Source organism: Emydura macquarii, unplaced genomic scaffold (genome assembly GCF_026122565.2).
Source record: "Emydura macquarii macquarii isolate MOO-44397 ecotype Brisbane River unplaced genomic scaffold, CSIRO-AGI_Emac_v2 contig_71, whole genome shotgun sequence".
Classification (NCBI taxonomy): Eukaryota; Metazoa; Chordata; order Testudines; family Chelidae; genus Emydura; species Emydura macquarii.
Genome location: NW_027130208.1, coordinates 1,821,490 through 1,836,753, shown reverse-complemented (window position 1 = coordinate 1,836,753; position 15,264 = coordinate 1,821,490). Strand labels below are relative to the sequence as shown.

General features: G+C 37.6%; 1 protein-coding gene across 11 annotated transcripts in view; it reads left to right on the top strand.

Annotated features, from left to right (window-relative positions):
- The window catches only part of CFAP20DC (CFAP20 domain containing), a 154,966-nt gene that overhangs the window by 81,914 nt on the left and 57,788 nt on the right, over positions 1-15,264 (top strand). For 8 of the 11 annotated variants that reach the window (XM_067541323.1, XM_067541314.1, XM_067541370.1 and 5 more), the window contains 2 exons: positions 4,113-4,444; positions 14,370-14,777. In XM_067541323.1, coding sequence (XP_067397424.1) covers positions 4,113-4,444; positions 14,370-14,777 — 740 coding nt within the window. The remainder of the gene's footprint in view (positions 1-4,112; positions 4,445-14,369; positions 14,778-15,264) is intronic. The other 3 variants (XM_067541387.1, XM_067541412.1, XM_067541404.1) reach the window with 1 other exon arrangement.

Sequence of the window (15,264 nt, the reverse complement as noted above, 5' to 3'; positions counted from 1 at the left end):
TTTGCACAGCATATTACCCTAGAAATCAGTATTACAGTAAATAAGCTAATATATTTGCTGTTTATGTTTATGCTTAACTTATTACCAAATTGAGTGCACTTAATGAATATCTCTGAAGAATACCATTTGGGTTTTTTTTCAAAAAAGTTAGACTTCCTGGTTCTTAGCAAAGACAATATAGTGAAAGCAAAGCGTTAGAAAAATAAGGTTAAATGATCCTACAGATACACAAGATCTTTTAAAATAGTTCTTTACACTTCTGCATTGCCTTTTGCTGTTGGGCTTTTTACATACATTCAAGTAAGTATAATTAGAACCCCTGCACTGAGTAAATGAAGTACAGAGAAGTTGCCAAATAATGTGTTAGGGTGGATGGGTTTTAATCATGTTTTAAATCACCATTTTAATATTGTTTTGCCTGTCTATTTTTTAGTTATTTTCCTTAAAAAAACCGGCTAATTCTCATTGATTGATAACCATTAAAACATGTTAATTTGCAGCTAAATGTAGCCTTTATACTCAATGTGGTGCTTCATTTTGCTAACTAGGAGGATACACTGTAGCCCAGATTTTTAAAGCTAATGAGGCATTGCTGCGCTCACCATTGCAACAGCTAACTGATTTAGGAGCCTAAATCTAATTTTAAAAAGAGATTTAGGTGCTTAGGAGCCTGAATTCTATTGACAGTCAATGGGATTTAGGCTCTTAAGTGCCTAAATCATTTCTGAAAATGAGATTTACGCTCCTAAACGAGATAGGCATTGCAACACTGAGCATAGCAACACCTATTATCTTCTAAAATGTGGGCCTATATCTATGTACATTTATTTCAGCTACTGTATAGCTTAACTCACATTTATTCAGATTCTTAATTTTTATTTGTTAGAAATGGTGAATGATGCATTTTTTTATTTACTAAATTATTAATTTTTTACTTGTAATCTGTGTCAAGATCTGCTTGGATGGAAATTAAAATGCACAAAAAGCATTTTAAGATCTTTTATTAGTTAAATAAAACTACATTTAATGTGCTGGATACATAAGAAAAAATTATCAAAAGTTTATCAAAACATGTTTTGCATTTAAAACAAAGTGATTTCTTAAACAAAGGAAATATCTGTAGTTAGTGAATTGAATTGACTGTTTCTGGTCGTCATGTCCTTCAGGATTTTCGAATTAGTAGAGCTCACTCTCTTGCACTAGGTTTTATTCATAGATTGAACTGAACTAATTGAATAAACTGAAAAGAAGAAAATATTCTGTGAGGCTACTGCTGTCACAAGTTGATGTAGCATGTTAACAAACTCTAGCTTGAGGTGCTTAGCCAGTGATTTCCACCAGTTCAGTGGCTTGAGTTTCTTTAAAACTTGGCAGCAAACATGTGCTTCTTAATATTTTTAAAAATTAATTTAAATTATCTTAATATATTATAATTTTAGGCCTTAACATAGGTTGTCATAATTCCAAATTTAATTTATATGTTTTTTTAAATAAATCTGTAGTTAATTTACATTTTAAAAACCTAATTTTTAAAAAAATCATAGGTTTTTGTCCACCCTGGAATCTGACAGAACCAGATATAGGACCCTGAAATGTGGCCTCTTGGCCAGTTCCCCTTCTCTAACCACTAGAAAATAGTTCTTTTTGCAAGTTGTATTTTTATATTTTGATCCTTCATTTATTCAGGATGTGTTCAGCCTTCTTTTTTTCCATTCTTCATGGCATGCCCATTTGTGTATTACTCTAGATTTTTAAAATACTGACTTTCTCCTACCAAAATATATCTTTACATAAACAAAATGCAGCATTTGTTCAACAGATGGACAATTGTACTTTGTGAGTTTCCTTAAAACAAAGATCGATTTGGTTGGATTATTGCTGAACATATTCAAATATTGTAATTCTTTTCTGCCAGTAGCTTTACAAGTTCTGCCTTTATAACGGATATATACTGCACCTGGAAAATTTTGAGTAATTAATTTGAAAGATTAGATTAGATCTGCAGCCATTTAAGAAATTAAAATCTCTTACACTGGGCTCCTTCCAATGCTGTTGGTGTCAACATGTTTTAATCATTGAGCAGTGAACACAAGTAACAGCATTGCCCTGTGTAGATAAACCTTGATAACATCAAATACTATTTCACAAAGTATTCATAGTGAAAACTGAGTTTTATGTTATGAAAATTTCAGATTGCTGCATAGAGCAAACTGGGTGGGAAATTTTCCTTCAGACCTTTACTCTGTACATATCCGAGCTAGTAAAGTTTTCAGTGTTTTACTCCTCCTTGAGCATGAGGTTTATATATATACATATACTCGTGATAATGTTGTCTCCAACAGAATATTTTATTTTCTCCTCACATAAACAGTGCGTCTTGGTCAAGGCACCTGTGGCAAAGGATGTAAATCCTAGCCAAAGCATGTAAATGGTATGAAATCTCACTTCATTTATTTACTGCATAACGTAAATATTATTTTTTGAAAGAGTGAGAGGGTTTCTTTTCCAGAGCTTTCACACATTTGAATCACTTTCATCAAACACATCCTGTTAGGCAGAAAGTACTGGAGATAGCTTTTGGTTTTATCATGTTGAAGCCATCAGTGAGTTGAAAACTTTAATACCATAGGCCAGGAGTCCTTGAACTTTCACCACTGGGTTTCTAAAATCAGGGATGGTTTTTTGTGATGATCCCAATCCTACAATCCTGTAGGTCACATCCCATAATCCATTGTGGCTGCAAAGAATAATCTGTGAAGATCCTGGCAAAGAACAACATGGCTAGTGTTCTTAGAGGGTGCTGGTTAAGGTATGGTGCTGAGTCTGCTGAGAAGTAGATGATGCTGGTCGCAATCTGGGTAGCAGATACTGGGGCCAGGGCAGTGGGTTGCTACTGGGATTTTGGGGAAGGGAGCAGAGCTTCAGTTCATCCAGAAAGAGATCTTAGAGTCATTGTGGCTAATTCTCATTCAAAAGTTTCCAAAGAGAGCTCCTGTGGCTGCTCCCCCTGTTCCAATCTGCATAGGTTGTTAAACTATGGAGACTGTCTTGAATGCTGTATTAATAGCCTAATCCTTGTTACTCTGCTCAGTGGCAAGGCATGTTGCTACTATTACAGGGCTACTTCAGCCTTACAATTTTAGCACTTTATATTGAGGTTTATATTTTTATTTTAGTGATAGCAATGCTGGTTTATAAAGCCAATGAGTTTCAAGCTCTAGTAACTTACCCACACATTTTGTGACGAGAAGGGAGTGTTGCACATTTGAGCAATTCTCCTTTTCTCAGATGCAGTTTGAGACCCACCTTAATCAAACAGATTAACATTTTTTTCTCTACCGTCATTCCAAACAGTAAATATATCTTAAAAAGGTGAATGTAAAAATGAGCTTTTCATGTTTATCTGGTGCTCTGAATCTTTAACTCCATTTTAGTAGTTTTATGTTTGTTTTAAAACTTGCAGATTAGCACTGCGTGCGTACAGGAGAACTTGGTGAAATGGATATCTTCGTACATTTTTCACAGCATACCATTTTTCAGCTGAGCGGTAGTTTGAGATTCTGGGCCTAAAAAAAATATGGGATTTTAGTGGGAGTGGGAGGGATGGTGTAAATAACTTTTTGATCTTTCTGCACAGCATGTATGACTTTTTAGAAAATCTCAATCACAAAAAATGTCTATATCACAAACACCATCAAGGACCAAGTATAATAAATATGTTGTACTGGAACTACATAGGACTCAACTGCTAGAGAGGTGTTAATTGTAATTTCAGATTTGTAAATTCCTTGCACATTATTACAACTGAAACAGACTATGGCCTGCAAATTAATTGCGTGGAGCCGTGACCAATAAAACATTTTATTAAACCTTTGGCACACTACAAGATTACTAGAGAACAGCATGACTTATTTTCATGTCTACTATATGATCTGGTTTCCATCTTTATAAACATAAGTGGGATGAACACTTTTGGGTAACAACTTCTACTTGCTGGATAACTTTGATGTTTCACTACTATAGAGCTTTTATTTAAATGATATATGCTACAATGAACATTTTATTGAACACTGCAATTATTTTTATACTCTTTAACCTTTTGTAAATTTCAGATGAATGGGTATTTCCTGAAGATTGCAGTGACAGTTCTCAGATGGATTCAAGTGGACATTCAGTAGCTACCCACAATGCTTCCTGCAGTAATTTATCTCTACCACTGACTACTGACACTGAAAATGAAAGCAAGCAAACAGGTGAACACCAAATAAACCATAAAGAGATTTTCACATTTTCATCAAGGCCTCGATCAGCTCCTCATGGGAAGTCCCCGAATATGTCGCCAGAAGACTGCCTGTTTCCTTTGGATTTAAATGAGGACAGGGATGGGGTCTGTCGAGGAGCCCAGATGGAAGATGATTTTTATGGAAGTGACAGCAGTGAAGAGGTGAGCTGCTTTATACATGTTGTACTTGGTAAGCATGCTTCATCCTAAAACTCTCAGAATGAGATTCTACCCTCAGGCTCATGGCTATAGAAGGGAGTGAAGCCTTCCCCACACCAAATACTCTCCCACTTGGCAGCAAGTTAAACTTGCTCAGTTTGTCTCTCTGGGTGCAGGGGAGGGTGGGGAAGCTAGAGTTCTGTCCAGTTTGCAAGTTGTGCAAGGAATGCAGAGTGGAAAGAGCCACTTCTCCCCATCACCCCCAACATCCTGGACTTAGCAAGGCCTACATCCCATTCTGGGGCAAAAGAGGAGCAGACCCACTGATGAGGGCTGAGCCTAAATGCTTAATATATCTCTTTATAAATGTAAACAAACTATGCCTAGGGATCACTTTGCTCACTGTTACTTCAGAATGCAACCAAGACATCCCAACAGTTTAATGGCACTCAGCAACCCAGCACAGCGTTTTAGGTTAGGAAGTGAAACACACTTCTTACAACAAAAATGACTGGGGGAATTTAAGGAGGCAGCATGTGATTTAACTATACTGGAATTTGACCAGAAAGCTGGATCTGACACTTGATTTCACTCATTGCACCTCATCTGAAATATGGTAATGCTATGTAGGTTTTTATTCTTTTGCAATGTGAACATTTTTGACCACTTGGATTAGTGAGAGAAAAGAAAAAACTCATCACTGCTCATATAATTATAAAAATAAAGCAGATTGTCATGTCAGTGAACAGTTGCATCAGGTTGTTACAGTGACTGCTTTTATTTCTGAGTTTATTAACATTCCTGTCTATTTCATTTTTAATTATAGAGCTGTTTCTTAAAATTCTAATCTTTTTTCACAGAGTAGGAAGGAAGTACAACAGAGTTATGTGATAGAAAGACAGATGAAACTTTGCAAAAATACTGTTCCATTCCTCCTGGGAAATTATTTTGCAGATGCTAACTATAACCAATAGAAAATCTCAGGGTTTTCTTGTTTTCTTTTCACCTTAGACCTCTCAGACCTCATTATTTCAAATATGGTCCCAGAATTTCAGGGTTAAACCAATTAAAGTTGAGATAATGAATCATAAACAATGAGGGGGGTCTTGTCTCTACCATATGGTGTCTGTTTTGGAACTCTTTAAAATCCACAGAGATTCTCTATGTCAATTATGCTCAAGAAAAGTCAGATTGGTTACTAACTCAAGGTAGATTAAGAAGACATTTCTAAAACACATCATTATGGTAAACTTTTTCCCGTGTTGTAAATATTGGTATTTGATTCCTACAAGACTTTATAAACATCTGAGAGAAAGAAGATAAATTATTAAATTACAATGAAGATAAATTATTTTTTTCTTAAATTTAAACCAAATTGATTCCAAGATTCATATATTCCAGGTCAAATATCTTTTCAATATACAGAACCCGTGTTTCTGCTTACTCTTATTTATTATTTTGTACCACTGTAGTGCTTAAAAACACTCTGATGCCCTGGTTCTGTGGGGTTTTGAGCTCTCTCAGCCCTTTGACATTAGTATTAGTGGAGGGTGCATAGCACTGCTCAGGATCAGACTTGTATCTCTTTATATAATGTGAAATAGACCTGAGGGCATATGGCTAAACAGAGTTTAATGAAGAAAAATTTCACATATTTCCTAAGTATCTTTGAGCTTCACTTGCATATACTAAAAGGTATCATTGTCTGAGGCCTTACACTCAGCTTGATAGATAAGGTGGGTGAGTCTGGTCCAATAACAGACACATTTCTGTGTTGGTATGTCTGCAGGTAACACAGTCACTTCGTACGCCACATCTGAAATTCTAACTGACCGGGAACGTTCAAGGCATCAGTGGCAGAACTGGTTGATTTGGGGGAAACTGTAAAACCGAAAAGGGGGAAAATGGGGGACATATGGAGCCACTGCCATTGGATTGTCACAGCCACAGATAACTGCAGAGGTGCTTGAAGCTGTAAATCAAAGAACTGATAGAGGCACCCATGAATGCTTTCTAACGTACCTGTACTCCTGCTCTTCCTGTAGTTTAACATGTTGACATCCTGAATGTCTTATCTCCCAGACAAGTAATGGCGGGAGAGGTAATGGATGGCGTGCACACAGCCTTGGGCATGGGGGGAGAATTGGGGACCCCGGTAAGAGAGGAATGGGGGGAAGGAGGAGAATGGGGTTGCACTCAGATCCTCTGTTATGAGAGGGAGAATGGGGAACCTTGGTATTGGAGGAGGAAAGATTGGGGGGAGGTCCAGGAAGTTCCTGAAACAGAGAGAGAAATGGGAGGGTTGCCACAAGGATCTTGTGGGGTGAAATGGAGGGATGCGAGGAGCCACTGGGGTATGCAGTGAGCTTGACCTAGAGACGCTACGAAGCATGCAACTCCCTAGTCCTATTGATTTGTGTGCAAGGTTACACAGGAGTGTTTGCATGATTGGGACTTAATACTGCAGGTAAAGGCTTGATTATTAAATATCTCTGAATACTAAACAAAATAATTAGCTTGCTAAAGTAAAGGTAGGTTTCAACATTTCATGTAATCTTGCTTCATCCAAGATTGCTAAACTGAAAAACACCTAAGAGAGTGCTCTGGAAGAAATTCTGTCTGATACAAAAGGTTGCAGCCACACCATTGTGTTTGATCTTGTCTGTTCTCATGAGATAAGCCAGAGAGGAGATGGTAGGTCAGTATTTTGATGAGAGCTCACTATGGAACACCGAGGTGCTGGAGGACCTGTGGGTGATGATTCAGTGTCACACTCACAGCCTGTATTAAACATTGTCTTCGCATGCTGCTGAAGCTGCCTTTTTTGTTGTCATTCAAATAAGATAGAAAACTAGGGGCTGACCGTGCGCTTGTGGTCATTACAAATCCCATGTCATGTTCATGAAAAAGGATGTTCTCTTTCCTGAAAAATACGGTACCATTTGGTTCCTTGTAAGAATCTTAATAGTAACTGCTCTCATTGCCTACAAAACATACCAAGTTTTTTTAGTTCCAAAGAGTGAGCATCTCTCTTAAATACAGTTAGAGAATTCTATGTGCTGTGTAATGTGTCTTATTACATCGTCATAACCATTGTGTTTTCTAAGGAATATGGCAGGTGATCAATTAGCTGACAGGTGCATGTACAATTATTCATGATCCTTTTAGAAATAATAGATTGGCGGTTACCCCTTCTTGTCAGGAATAGAAGATTTTAAATATTGTATAAACTAAAAACTACCATATGCCAGTAACTACAAAGAAGGACTTTCAGTTCATTTATTATCTATTAATATGGATTACATTAAATCACATCAGTATGGCAGCTAGAGAAGCACTACATGTACAATGCTAATAGATCATTTAAAATAAACAAGTCTACATTACAATAAGAGTTATCATAGTTTTTGCTTAATTTCACTACCAATTTAGTAATTCAGAGTTAAGGCTTTCTTTCATGTGAAAGAAAAGTCAATGAACCAAAAAATTATTTAGCGGTTATATTTTGCTAGTATTCATACTATGTTTCTTGCACAAATGTATTTATGTTATTTCTCTAGGCAGCTGTAATATTGATATTCTAGGTGCTCATTTAATTTTCAAATGATTCTCTACTTGACACTGCAAAACAAACTATAGAAAAATGTTTTATGGTGGGCTATAGTAAGGACTACCAAACAGAAGAGGTGATCCTAGAAAAGCCAGAGAGCTGGGCATGAGTCTACTGATTTATAGTACCTGTTATATTAGCTCAATCTAAGACATTCTGGCAAAATCATCATAAAAAATTCTTAGCCTCGGGACAATATCTGTTCACACAACTTTCCCATTATTATAATTTTAAAAAATATTTTATTCGTCCAGTTAAGCTGAATTTTGCAAGCCTACTCTAAAATAATATCTTGAACCTGATACTGAAGATCTTGAACCTTGATACTGAAGATACTAGGTGTTCACTGTTTTGCTATGGTCTCTCGTGTAGCTAGGTCTGATTTCAGCTGTCTTTGAAATTCACATACAGTAAATTTACATCTAATTTAAAATATCACATAAAATATAAATATAAATAAAATATATTTCTTATCTGTGGGTCCATCACTTCTCCTCATCTCTTTTTAGGTTAGTTGTTTTGGGCGTGTCACTTATTATTGCTTTGTACTATGCCTAGTATTTTGATGCCTAGGTTTGTATAGTTTTATGCTCATTAAGATAGATTTGCTGAGGTCACCTATGATGTCAGCTAATACCATCCTAAGGATGGTAAGGATAAGTAAGCTATCTATGGTAAATTGCTTTTTTGTGAAAAAGTGTTTTTACCACTCACGTTTATTTTACTGTTTGTGGCTGTGGATTGTAAACAGATTGGCAGATAGCTGGGTATTAAGAACAGACTGCAACAATAATTTTCTGTTTGATGGCTCTTATAGATTCTGGATCTTGATCTCTCACTTTAATTGAAACATTTGGGATTTATCGAGCAGCTGGGGAAATTATGCTGCAGTAAGATATAGATAGGGTAAAAAGAAGAATGTTCCCCCTTTCCTAAAATTACTAGTATTAATTGATTTTAGAACTATTGCTTTGAAGCATCTTCCTGCTAAAAATGTTTCTGGTGAGGAACCAAGGTCAAGCCTGTTGTGTTTTGTAAAGAATGAAGCTTCTGCACTTCTATGCAGTCCAGATATCTCAGGTTTGGAGAGAGGTCTGTTCCAGAAAGGAAATCATCAGGTCACAAGTTTTCCACTTTAAGCTATAGGAACCAGATTCTGATCTCACACCAAGGTAAATTTGAAATCAGTGGAGCTACTCTGGCTTTATACCAGTGGAAATGAAATCAAAATTTGGCCACCAAAATTGTATGTTTACAGAAGGGAGAGCTGTGTACTTGTGATTCCAGTGTTGAGTATCTCACTAACCCTGTGAGTACGGCCCTTCGGTTTTGTTCTTTACCGAAAACCTCCAAAAATTCCCAGCTTTTGAAAAATCCAGTATTTGGGTTTTTCTGATTTCTATCCAAATTTCGTACCCGCTCAAACTCAGTGGATCCGGCTCCCGACTTGCAGACTCCCTGCCAGATGGCACAACATGCCTGCACGTGCCAGTCGGTGGCTTCTGCAACTGTGCAGTGGAGATGCCAGATGGGCAGGGTGTCTGCTGAGACTGCCCGACCACTGCAGCCACAAGCCATAGAGAGCAGAAGGCTGCACCCTGTGAGTACTGATCCCCTCAGCACAGCCCCAGGGTACAGACCCGGTCTGCCTCCCTCCCACCCTCCTTCCCCACTCCCCAACTGCAACCATGAGTATCGGGCACCCCCTCTTCCAGCCGGGCATCCTCTCTTCCCCTACATGCTCCCCTGCATGGGTACTAGGTACCCCCTTGTCCCCGCTTGCTGCAACCACAAATACTCTGTCCTCCACCAGGCATCCCCTTCCTCCCGCCTGCTCCACCCATGATAGCCCCAATGAGTAGCTGGGCCCAGGGACCTGTCACCACCTAGAGAAAAGCCCCAGGGCACAGAGCCCCTTCCACTTCAGCCACCAGATAGAGTCAGAACCCCCTCCTGCCCCCAGGCTGAGACTAGCTCACCCCAACCTCCCTGGGGCCCCAGGCAGCAGAGCTGAGGAGCACTGCACATGGTGTGGGCAGTGTCCTGCCCGGCTCAGCTGATGTAGAGAGAATATTTTCTAAAATCAGCTACATGCGCCTGGGAAAAGACACTTTGACAAAGCTGCTGTGAGCCTGTGGAATTTGCCCTGAAGCCCCTTTATCAAGCGCAACTGCGCAAGTTACCCAGAGTAAACTGGTTTTGTTTTTGTAACGTGGACTAGAGATCATGGGTTCATAAACATTAAACTCTTCCTTTTGTCTATTTGTTGTTTTTTTCTGTCCTGCCGGGTCTCCAGTCCTGATATTTACCCCAGGAGGTAAATATGTGACATTAATTTTTTTTCATTGATTTTTGCTTTTTAAATTTGTGAAATAAACACTGATAAATTCCCAGGAAATTAATCAAATAAAATAACAGAAGGAAAGGGCTGCACCTGTGAGGCATGGGAGACCCAGGCCAAACGGCTTTGCTTTGAGTTAAGTTTCAAGGAAGTGAGCTTTGAATCCCCTTATGCTGTGGGCTGGAGGCCCCATGCCACTCAGGAATGCCTATCCATGCATAATAACTTAACATGTATGGCACTTTCCCTTCTCTGCCATCCAGAGGGAAATATGTGGTTTTGCAAATTAGTTTGCAGGCTGGAAAAGGCAATCATTTATAAATACCTTTAGTGGGTAGCTAATTAGTCATTGAAACGGTTAAGTGCTGTTGTTAAACTGCCAATCCCAAATGATCAGAAAAGAGCAAAACAGCTTCTTATCTTGCTGCATCTTATCACAAGTGACTTATTCTATATTTGTACAAGTGGCTATCCTTTCAAACTGACAACTAAATTATAATGTATATCTCTCTTCTGTCATAGACACTGTCTAATTAGACTCAGCTGTCGGCATCCACCCATTCAGTCAAACCTAGAGCAAAAGTAAGAACTCTTGCTGGTTTGCAGCACAGCATAACAACTGCAGTATCATATAGTGGATATAACGGATGAATTCAAGTGTGAAGCCTTCAATTAAATCAGGAAATTTTTTGCACTTATATAATTAAAAGAGCAAGAGTAATACAATTAAATAAGACCGTGTACTGTTGCAAAGACTACAAATCAATTTCCTTCTGACTTTTTGACATTAATGCTCTGGATACAAAAGGCCTATGTCCCATCTGCTCCAAGTAGGTGGCCCTCAAGAGTCATTAGAATGATCTTCTTATAATTACAACCCAGCAAGAGCAATCAGTTTTAAGTATCCAGAAATTATTGTCCAACTGCCCATCTGCATGTTCTTTCAAAGAATGTAGTACAGCAGTAGACGTGCTAGCTCCTTAGGGAAATCATTCTCGTCTTTAGTATACATATGCTGTGCTAGAGTTAATCAGACAAACTTTACTGATAGTTCTGGCACAATTTAATGCTTGAATATTTAACAATCAAATGATTATAAAACCTGAGTTCAATAGATACAGAGATGTGGGAGGGATTTAAGTTTAATTTAAATAAGGATTATCCATTTGTCTCCAATATGTGAAAACGATATGCCATTTCCTTTAATAATCTGCCAAATTACACTAATGTAACTTAATAGTGCAGGCTTATAGCATAGGTTTTAAAATAACTGTAGTGTGGCAAATAAAAGACTGGAAAAAAGAGAAATGTGTCTCTTTGTGCCTCAGTGAAATCCCAAACTAGAGAAATAAAGCAATATTTACAACCTTCCAAAATGTATATAACTTCAGCAGAAACAAAATGAACAAAAGCAGCATATTAAGTGTTTATAAATTTAAAGGTGTTTTATATAACTGTAAGTCTCACGTTGTGCGCATAAAACCTACAAGAAAAATAAGTATTGTAGAAATGGTTGAACAGGTGTGACGTTTCAGATTTCTTCCATAAAAATACTGCATGTTTATCTCTTTTCCTGTTATTTGCAAGCTAGTAGGGGTCAGTGACGTGAACTAATTTAAGATATTGTTATAATCAGAGCTGTATTCTCATTACTTTTCCTTATACATCCTTTACCTTAACACAAAGAGCGATTTTCAAAGTGTTAAATAGCTTATGCAGTAGAATACATTAATAAAATATTATAAAGGGTTTTGCATACATCCATAACACATTGATTCATGTAGGTATTTCACAAATCAAATTTAGAAAGTTTAGCCTAAATATATTACATTCAGCCTACTTCTCTCATGGTGTGGTGGATTCTGTCTTCCTTAACGTCCATTTACTTCCCTGCACATAGCTCCTACAGGTCTTAGTTCAGAAAATAACTTATGCATGTGCTTAACTTTAAGCTTGTGTTTATGTCCCCCTAAAATCAGTGTGTGTAAAGCGTGTGCTTAAGCGCTTTGCTGAACTGGGGCTGTAATCTAATTTTAAGTGGGGAAAAAGGGGTGAATTCTACCCTTAATTAAATACTATACATTATTATAAATTGGGCTGTGACACATCTTTCAGGATGAATTCGGAAGACTGTTGATTATGGAAGCCATAATGAACATTTATGTTTGTTTTCATTCTACCCTTTAAGGGTTTACTGATTTCTCATAGCACCGAGCTTATTTAATTCATCCTCATCGTAACCTTCACTTTCTTCTACTGCTTCCAAAAAGATGCTGCATGATTAAACAGGAAAATAGGAGGCTTCTGTACAGAGTTTGGGGACACTGAACACATTTTAATTGCATTTTTATATTTATCGTCTGAGGAGATAAAAGAAAACCTTGCAGCCAAAATGTCTCCAAATGTATTTACTGCTTCTATTATTTACTTTAACACTCTGTGTTTTATATTTGCAGCTAACCTACTAATCTATTTATAAAGTGTCATGTAAATTTACAGCACTATATGAAAGGGTTTAATAGATAATATACATCCACTTTTTTCTAGATTTTTATCTTTTAGAATTCTGATTTTCAGGGAAAATGAAAACTTGTGACTTAAGCACCCTTGATTTAGAGCATCCAAGATAAAAATATGAATGAACAATACTTAGATTGTTTTGGTCTTCAGATGGAAGTGGTTGCAGGAAAGCTGGTTTGCTCATTTTATAGGGAAAGCCCTGTTTATGATTGCGGGGGATGGGAGGAGAGTTGATTCTGACATAACACTTCTCTCTTTTCTATTAAGAACAAAATAGTACATTAACAACAACAAAATATAGTTGAGAAACAGCTGTATGTAATCACTCTCCCTTGTACCCACAAAATGTTCACTGCTCATGTCTTATGTAAATCCACTCAAAAGAAAACATAAAACGAAATAAAGCAATAGGAGAGAAGTGTATTCTGTATGAAAATATATACAGTGCTGTTATATTTGTTGGAAAGATTACTATATAATGCAGGGTTTTCTTTAAAATATGAATTTCCCCTTCTAGGGTCTAGTCATGGTCTGAGTGAAGTTAATGACAAAACTCCCTTTCATTTTAGCGTCCGCGGGATTGGACCCTAGAAGGTGAAATATGCATATTTAAAGATGCAACCTTCATATCATAGCCATCCTTCCAACAAATACAGTAGTACTGTTCTGTGCTTGTGGGGGAAAGGAGGTGTGGCACCTGATTGGATAAGGATGGGAGGCCTCAGTTTTCCCCTCCCCCATATCAGTAAGGACCCTGGGAAGACCATCCCTTTTTACCCAATCTTCCCTCCTCCCATGTCATGTGGCTTTCTGCTTGCTGTTTATTTTTAGTTGAAATATAAGGGAACATCAGAATTGTAATTCTTGGTTTGTGTAGACCTTGTTTGGAACACGAGTAATGGATTAATAAAGTATTCTCAAATGTTAATTGCTAAATGATTTTTTTAAGTAACTCTCCAAGAAGGGCAAGGTGATCTCTACGGAAAGATATGTTTAGTATTTATAGACAGTACGTTAAAGTGTCACCTACTACTACAGTAGTCCAATGGATATCCACATTGTTGACTTTTCTTCCTTACATCATTGCTATTGGTCAGCACAAGTTTGTGAACCACATTATACTAAAAAGTGTACTTAGGATGCACAAACTTTGGGGGTTTCCAGCATTCTGAATTAGAACAGGAATTTGGGCCTTTATTTTCTAAGCATGCCCTCATTTTGGGGTGCCCAACTTGAGCTACATAGATCTGATTTTTGTAAAGGTCTTGAGCACCTAGCACTCCAGTCTCCTTCCCTCAGACCTGGAGATGCTCAGAACCTTTGAAAACTCGCTAGTTAAGCCACCATAATTAAAGAGCCATTTTGAAGTTTTAGGACTAAATATTTGCAAACAGGCCTTAAACAAGTGGAGTGTAGTTTCCTCTGAAAATCACGGTTGTTTTCTTTCCCAAATTTAGGATGACCCCAATGAATTCATCCAAAGTGCTTCAAATTTCAATACCAGGCACAGTACATCAGGGTCATCTGATTCTGCAGTTTTTAAAGAGGTCCCATTAAAGATGATGTCAGGGAGTCCTGAGTACTGGAAGTATAAAGGATATAGCAAACATATCCGCATGGAAACCACATCATCAAACCCACAAGATTCGGATGTGAAAAAGGTAGAGCCTGATGACATTACAAGAAGCTTGATGCCCACCCCCAGTCTTTCTCCAACTGGAAGTAAACCTGAATTCTCTAAGGAAATCCAAAACACCCCTGAAAAAACAAAGGATACATCAGTCAGTCAATTAAGAGCATCAATAAATAAAAAGTCCCTCAAAGAAATCTCAAGAGAGAATTCAAGCCTGACAGCTGAGACTCCTGTAAGTGATTTTACTTTGAAATTAAGTGATTTACTTTGTTTGAACAGAAAGATTGTAGCAGATTCCAAACCTATATTAATATATATCTATATTTTGGTTTTTAGTAAGGGTCCCACATGACATTCTCTTAAGCAAATGAGGAAAATGCAGTCTAGGTGAAATTACTATAAGGTTTGTGCACAACTGATTGAAAGGCCATACTCAAAGAGTAGTTACCAATGGTTCACTGTCAGAGTGGGAGGATGTATCTTGTGAAGTCTTGCAGGGGTCAGTCCTGGTCTGGTGCTATTCAATATTTTCATTAGTGACTTGGATAATGGAGTGAGAGATTATGCATATAAAGTTTGCAGATGACACCAAGCGGGGAGGGATTGCAAACACTTTGGAGGACAGGATTAGAATTCAAAATGATCTTGACAAATTGATGTGGACGCAGCAGCAAAATGAGGACAGACAAAATGCATGGAATTAAGCGGCAGGCCACAAC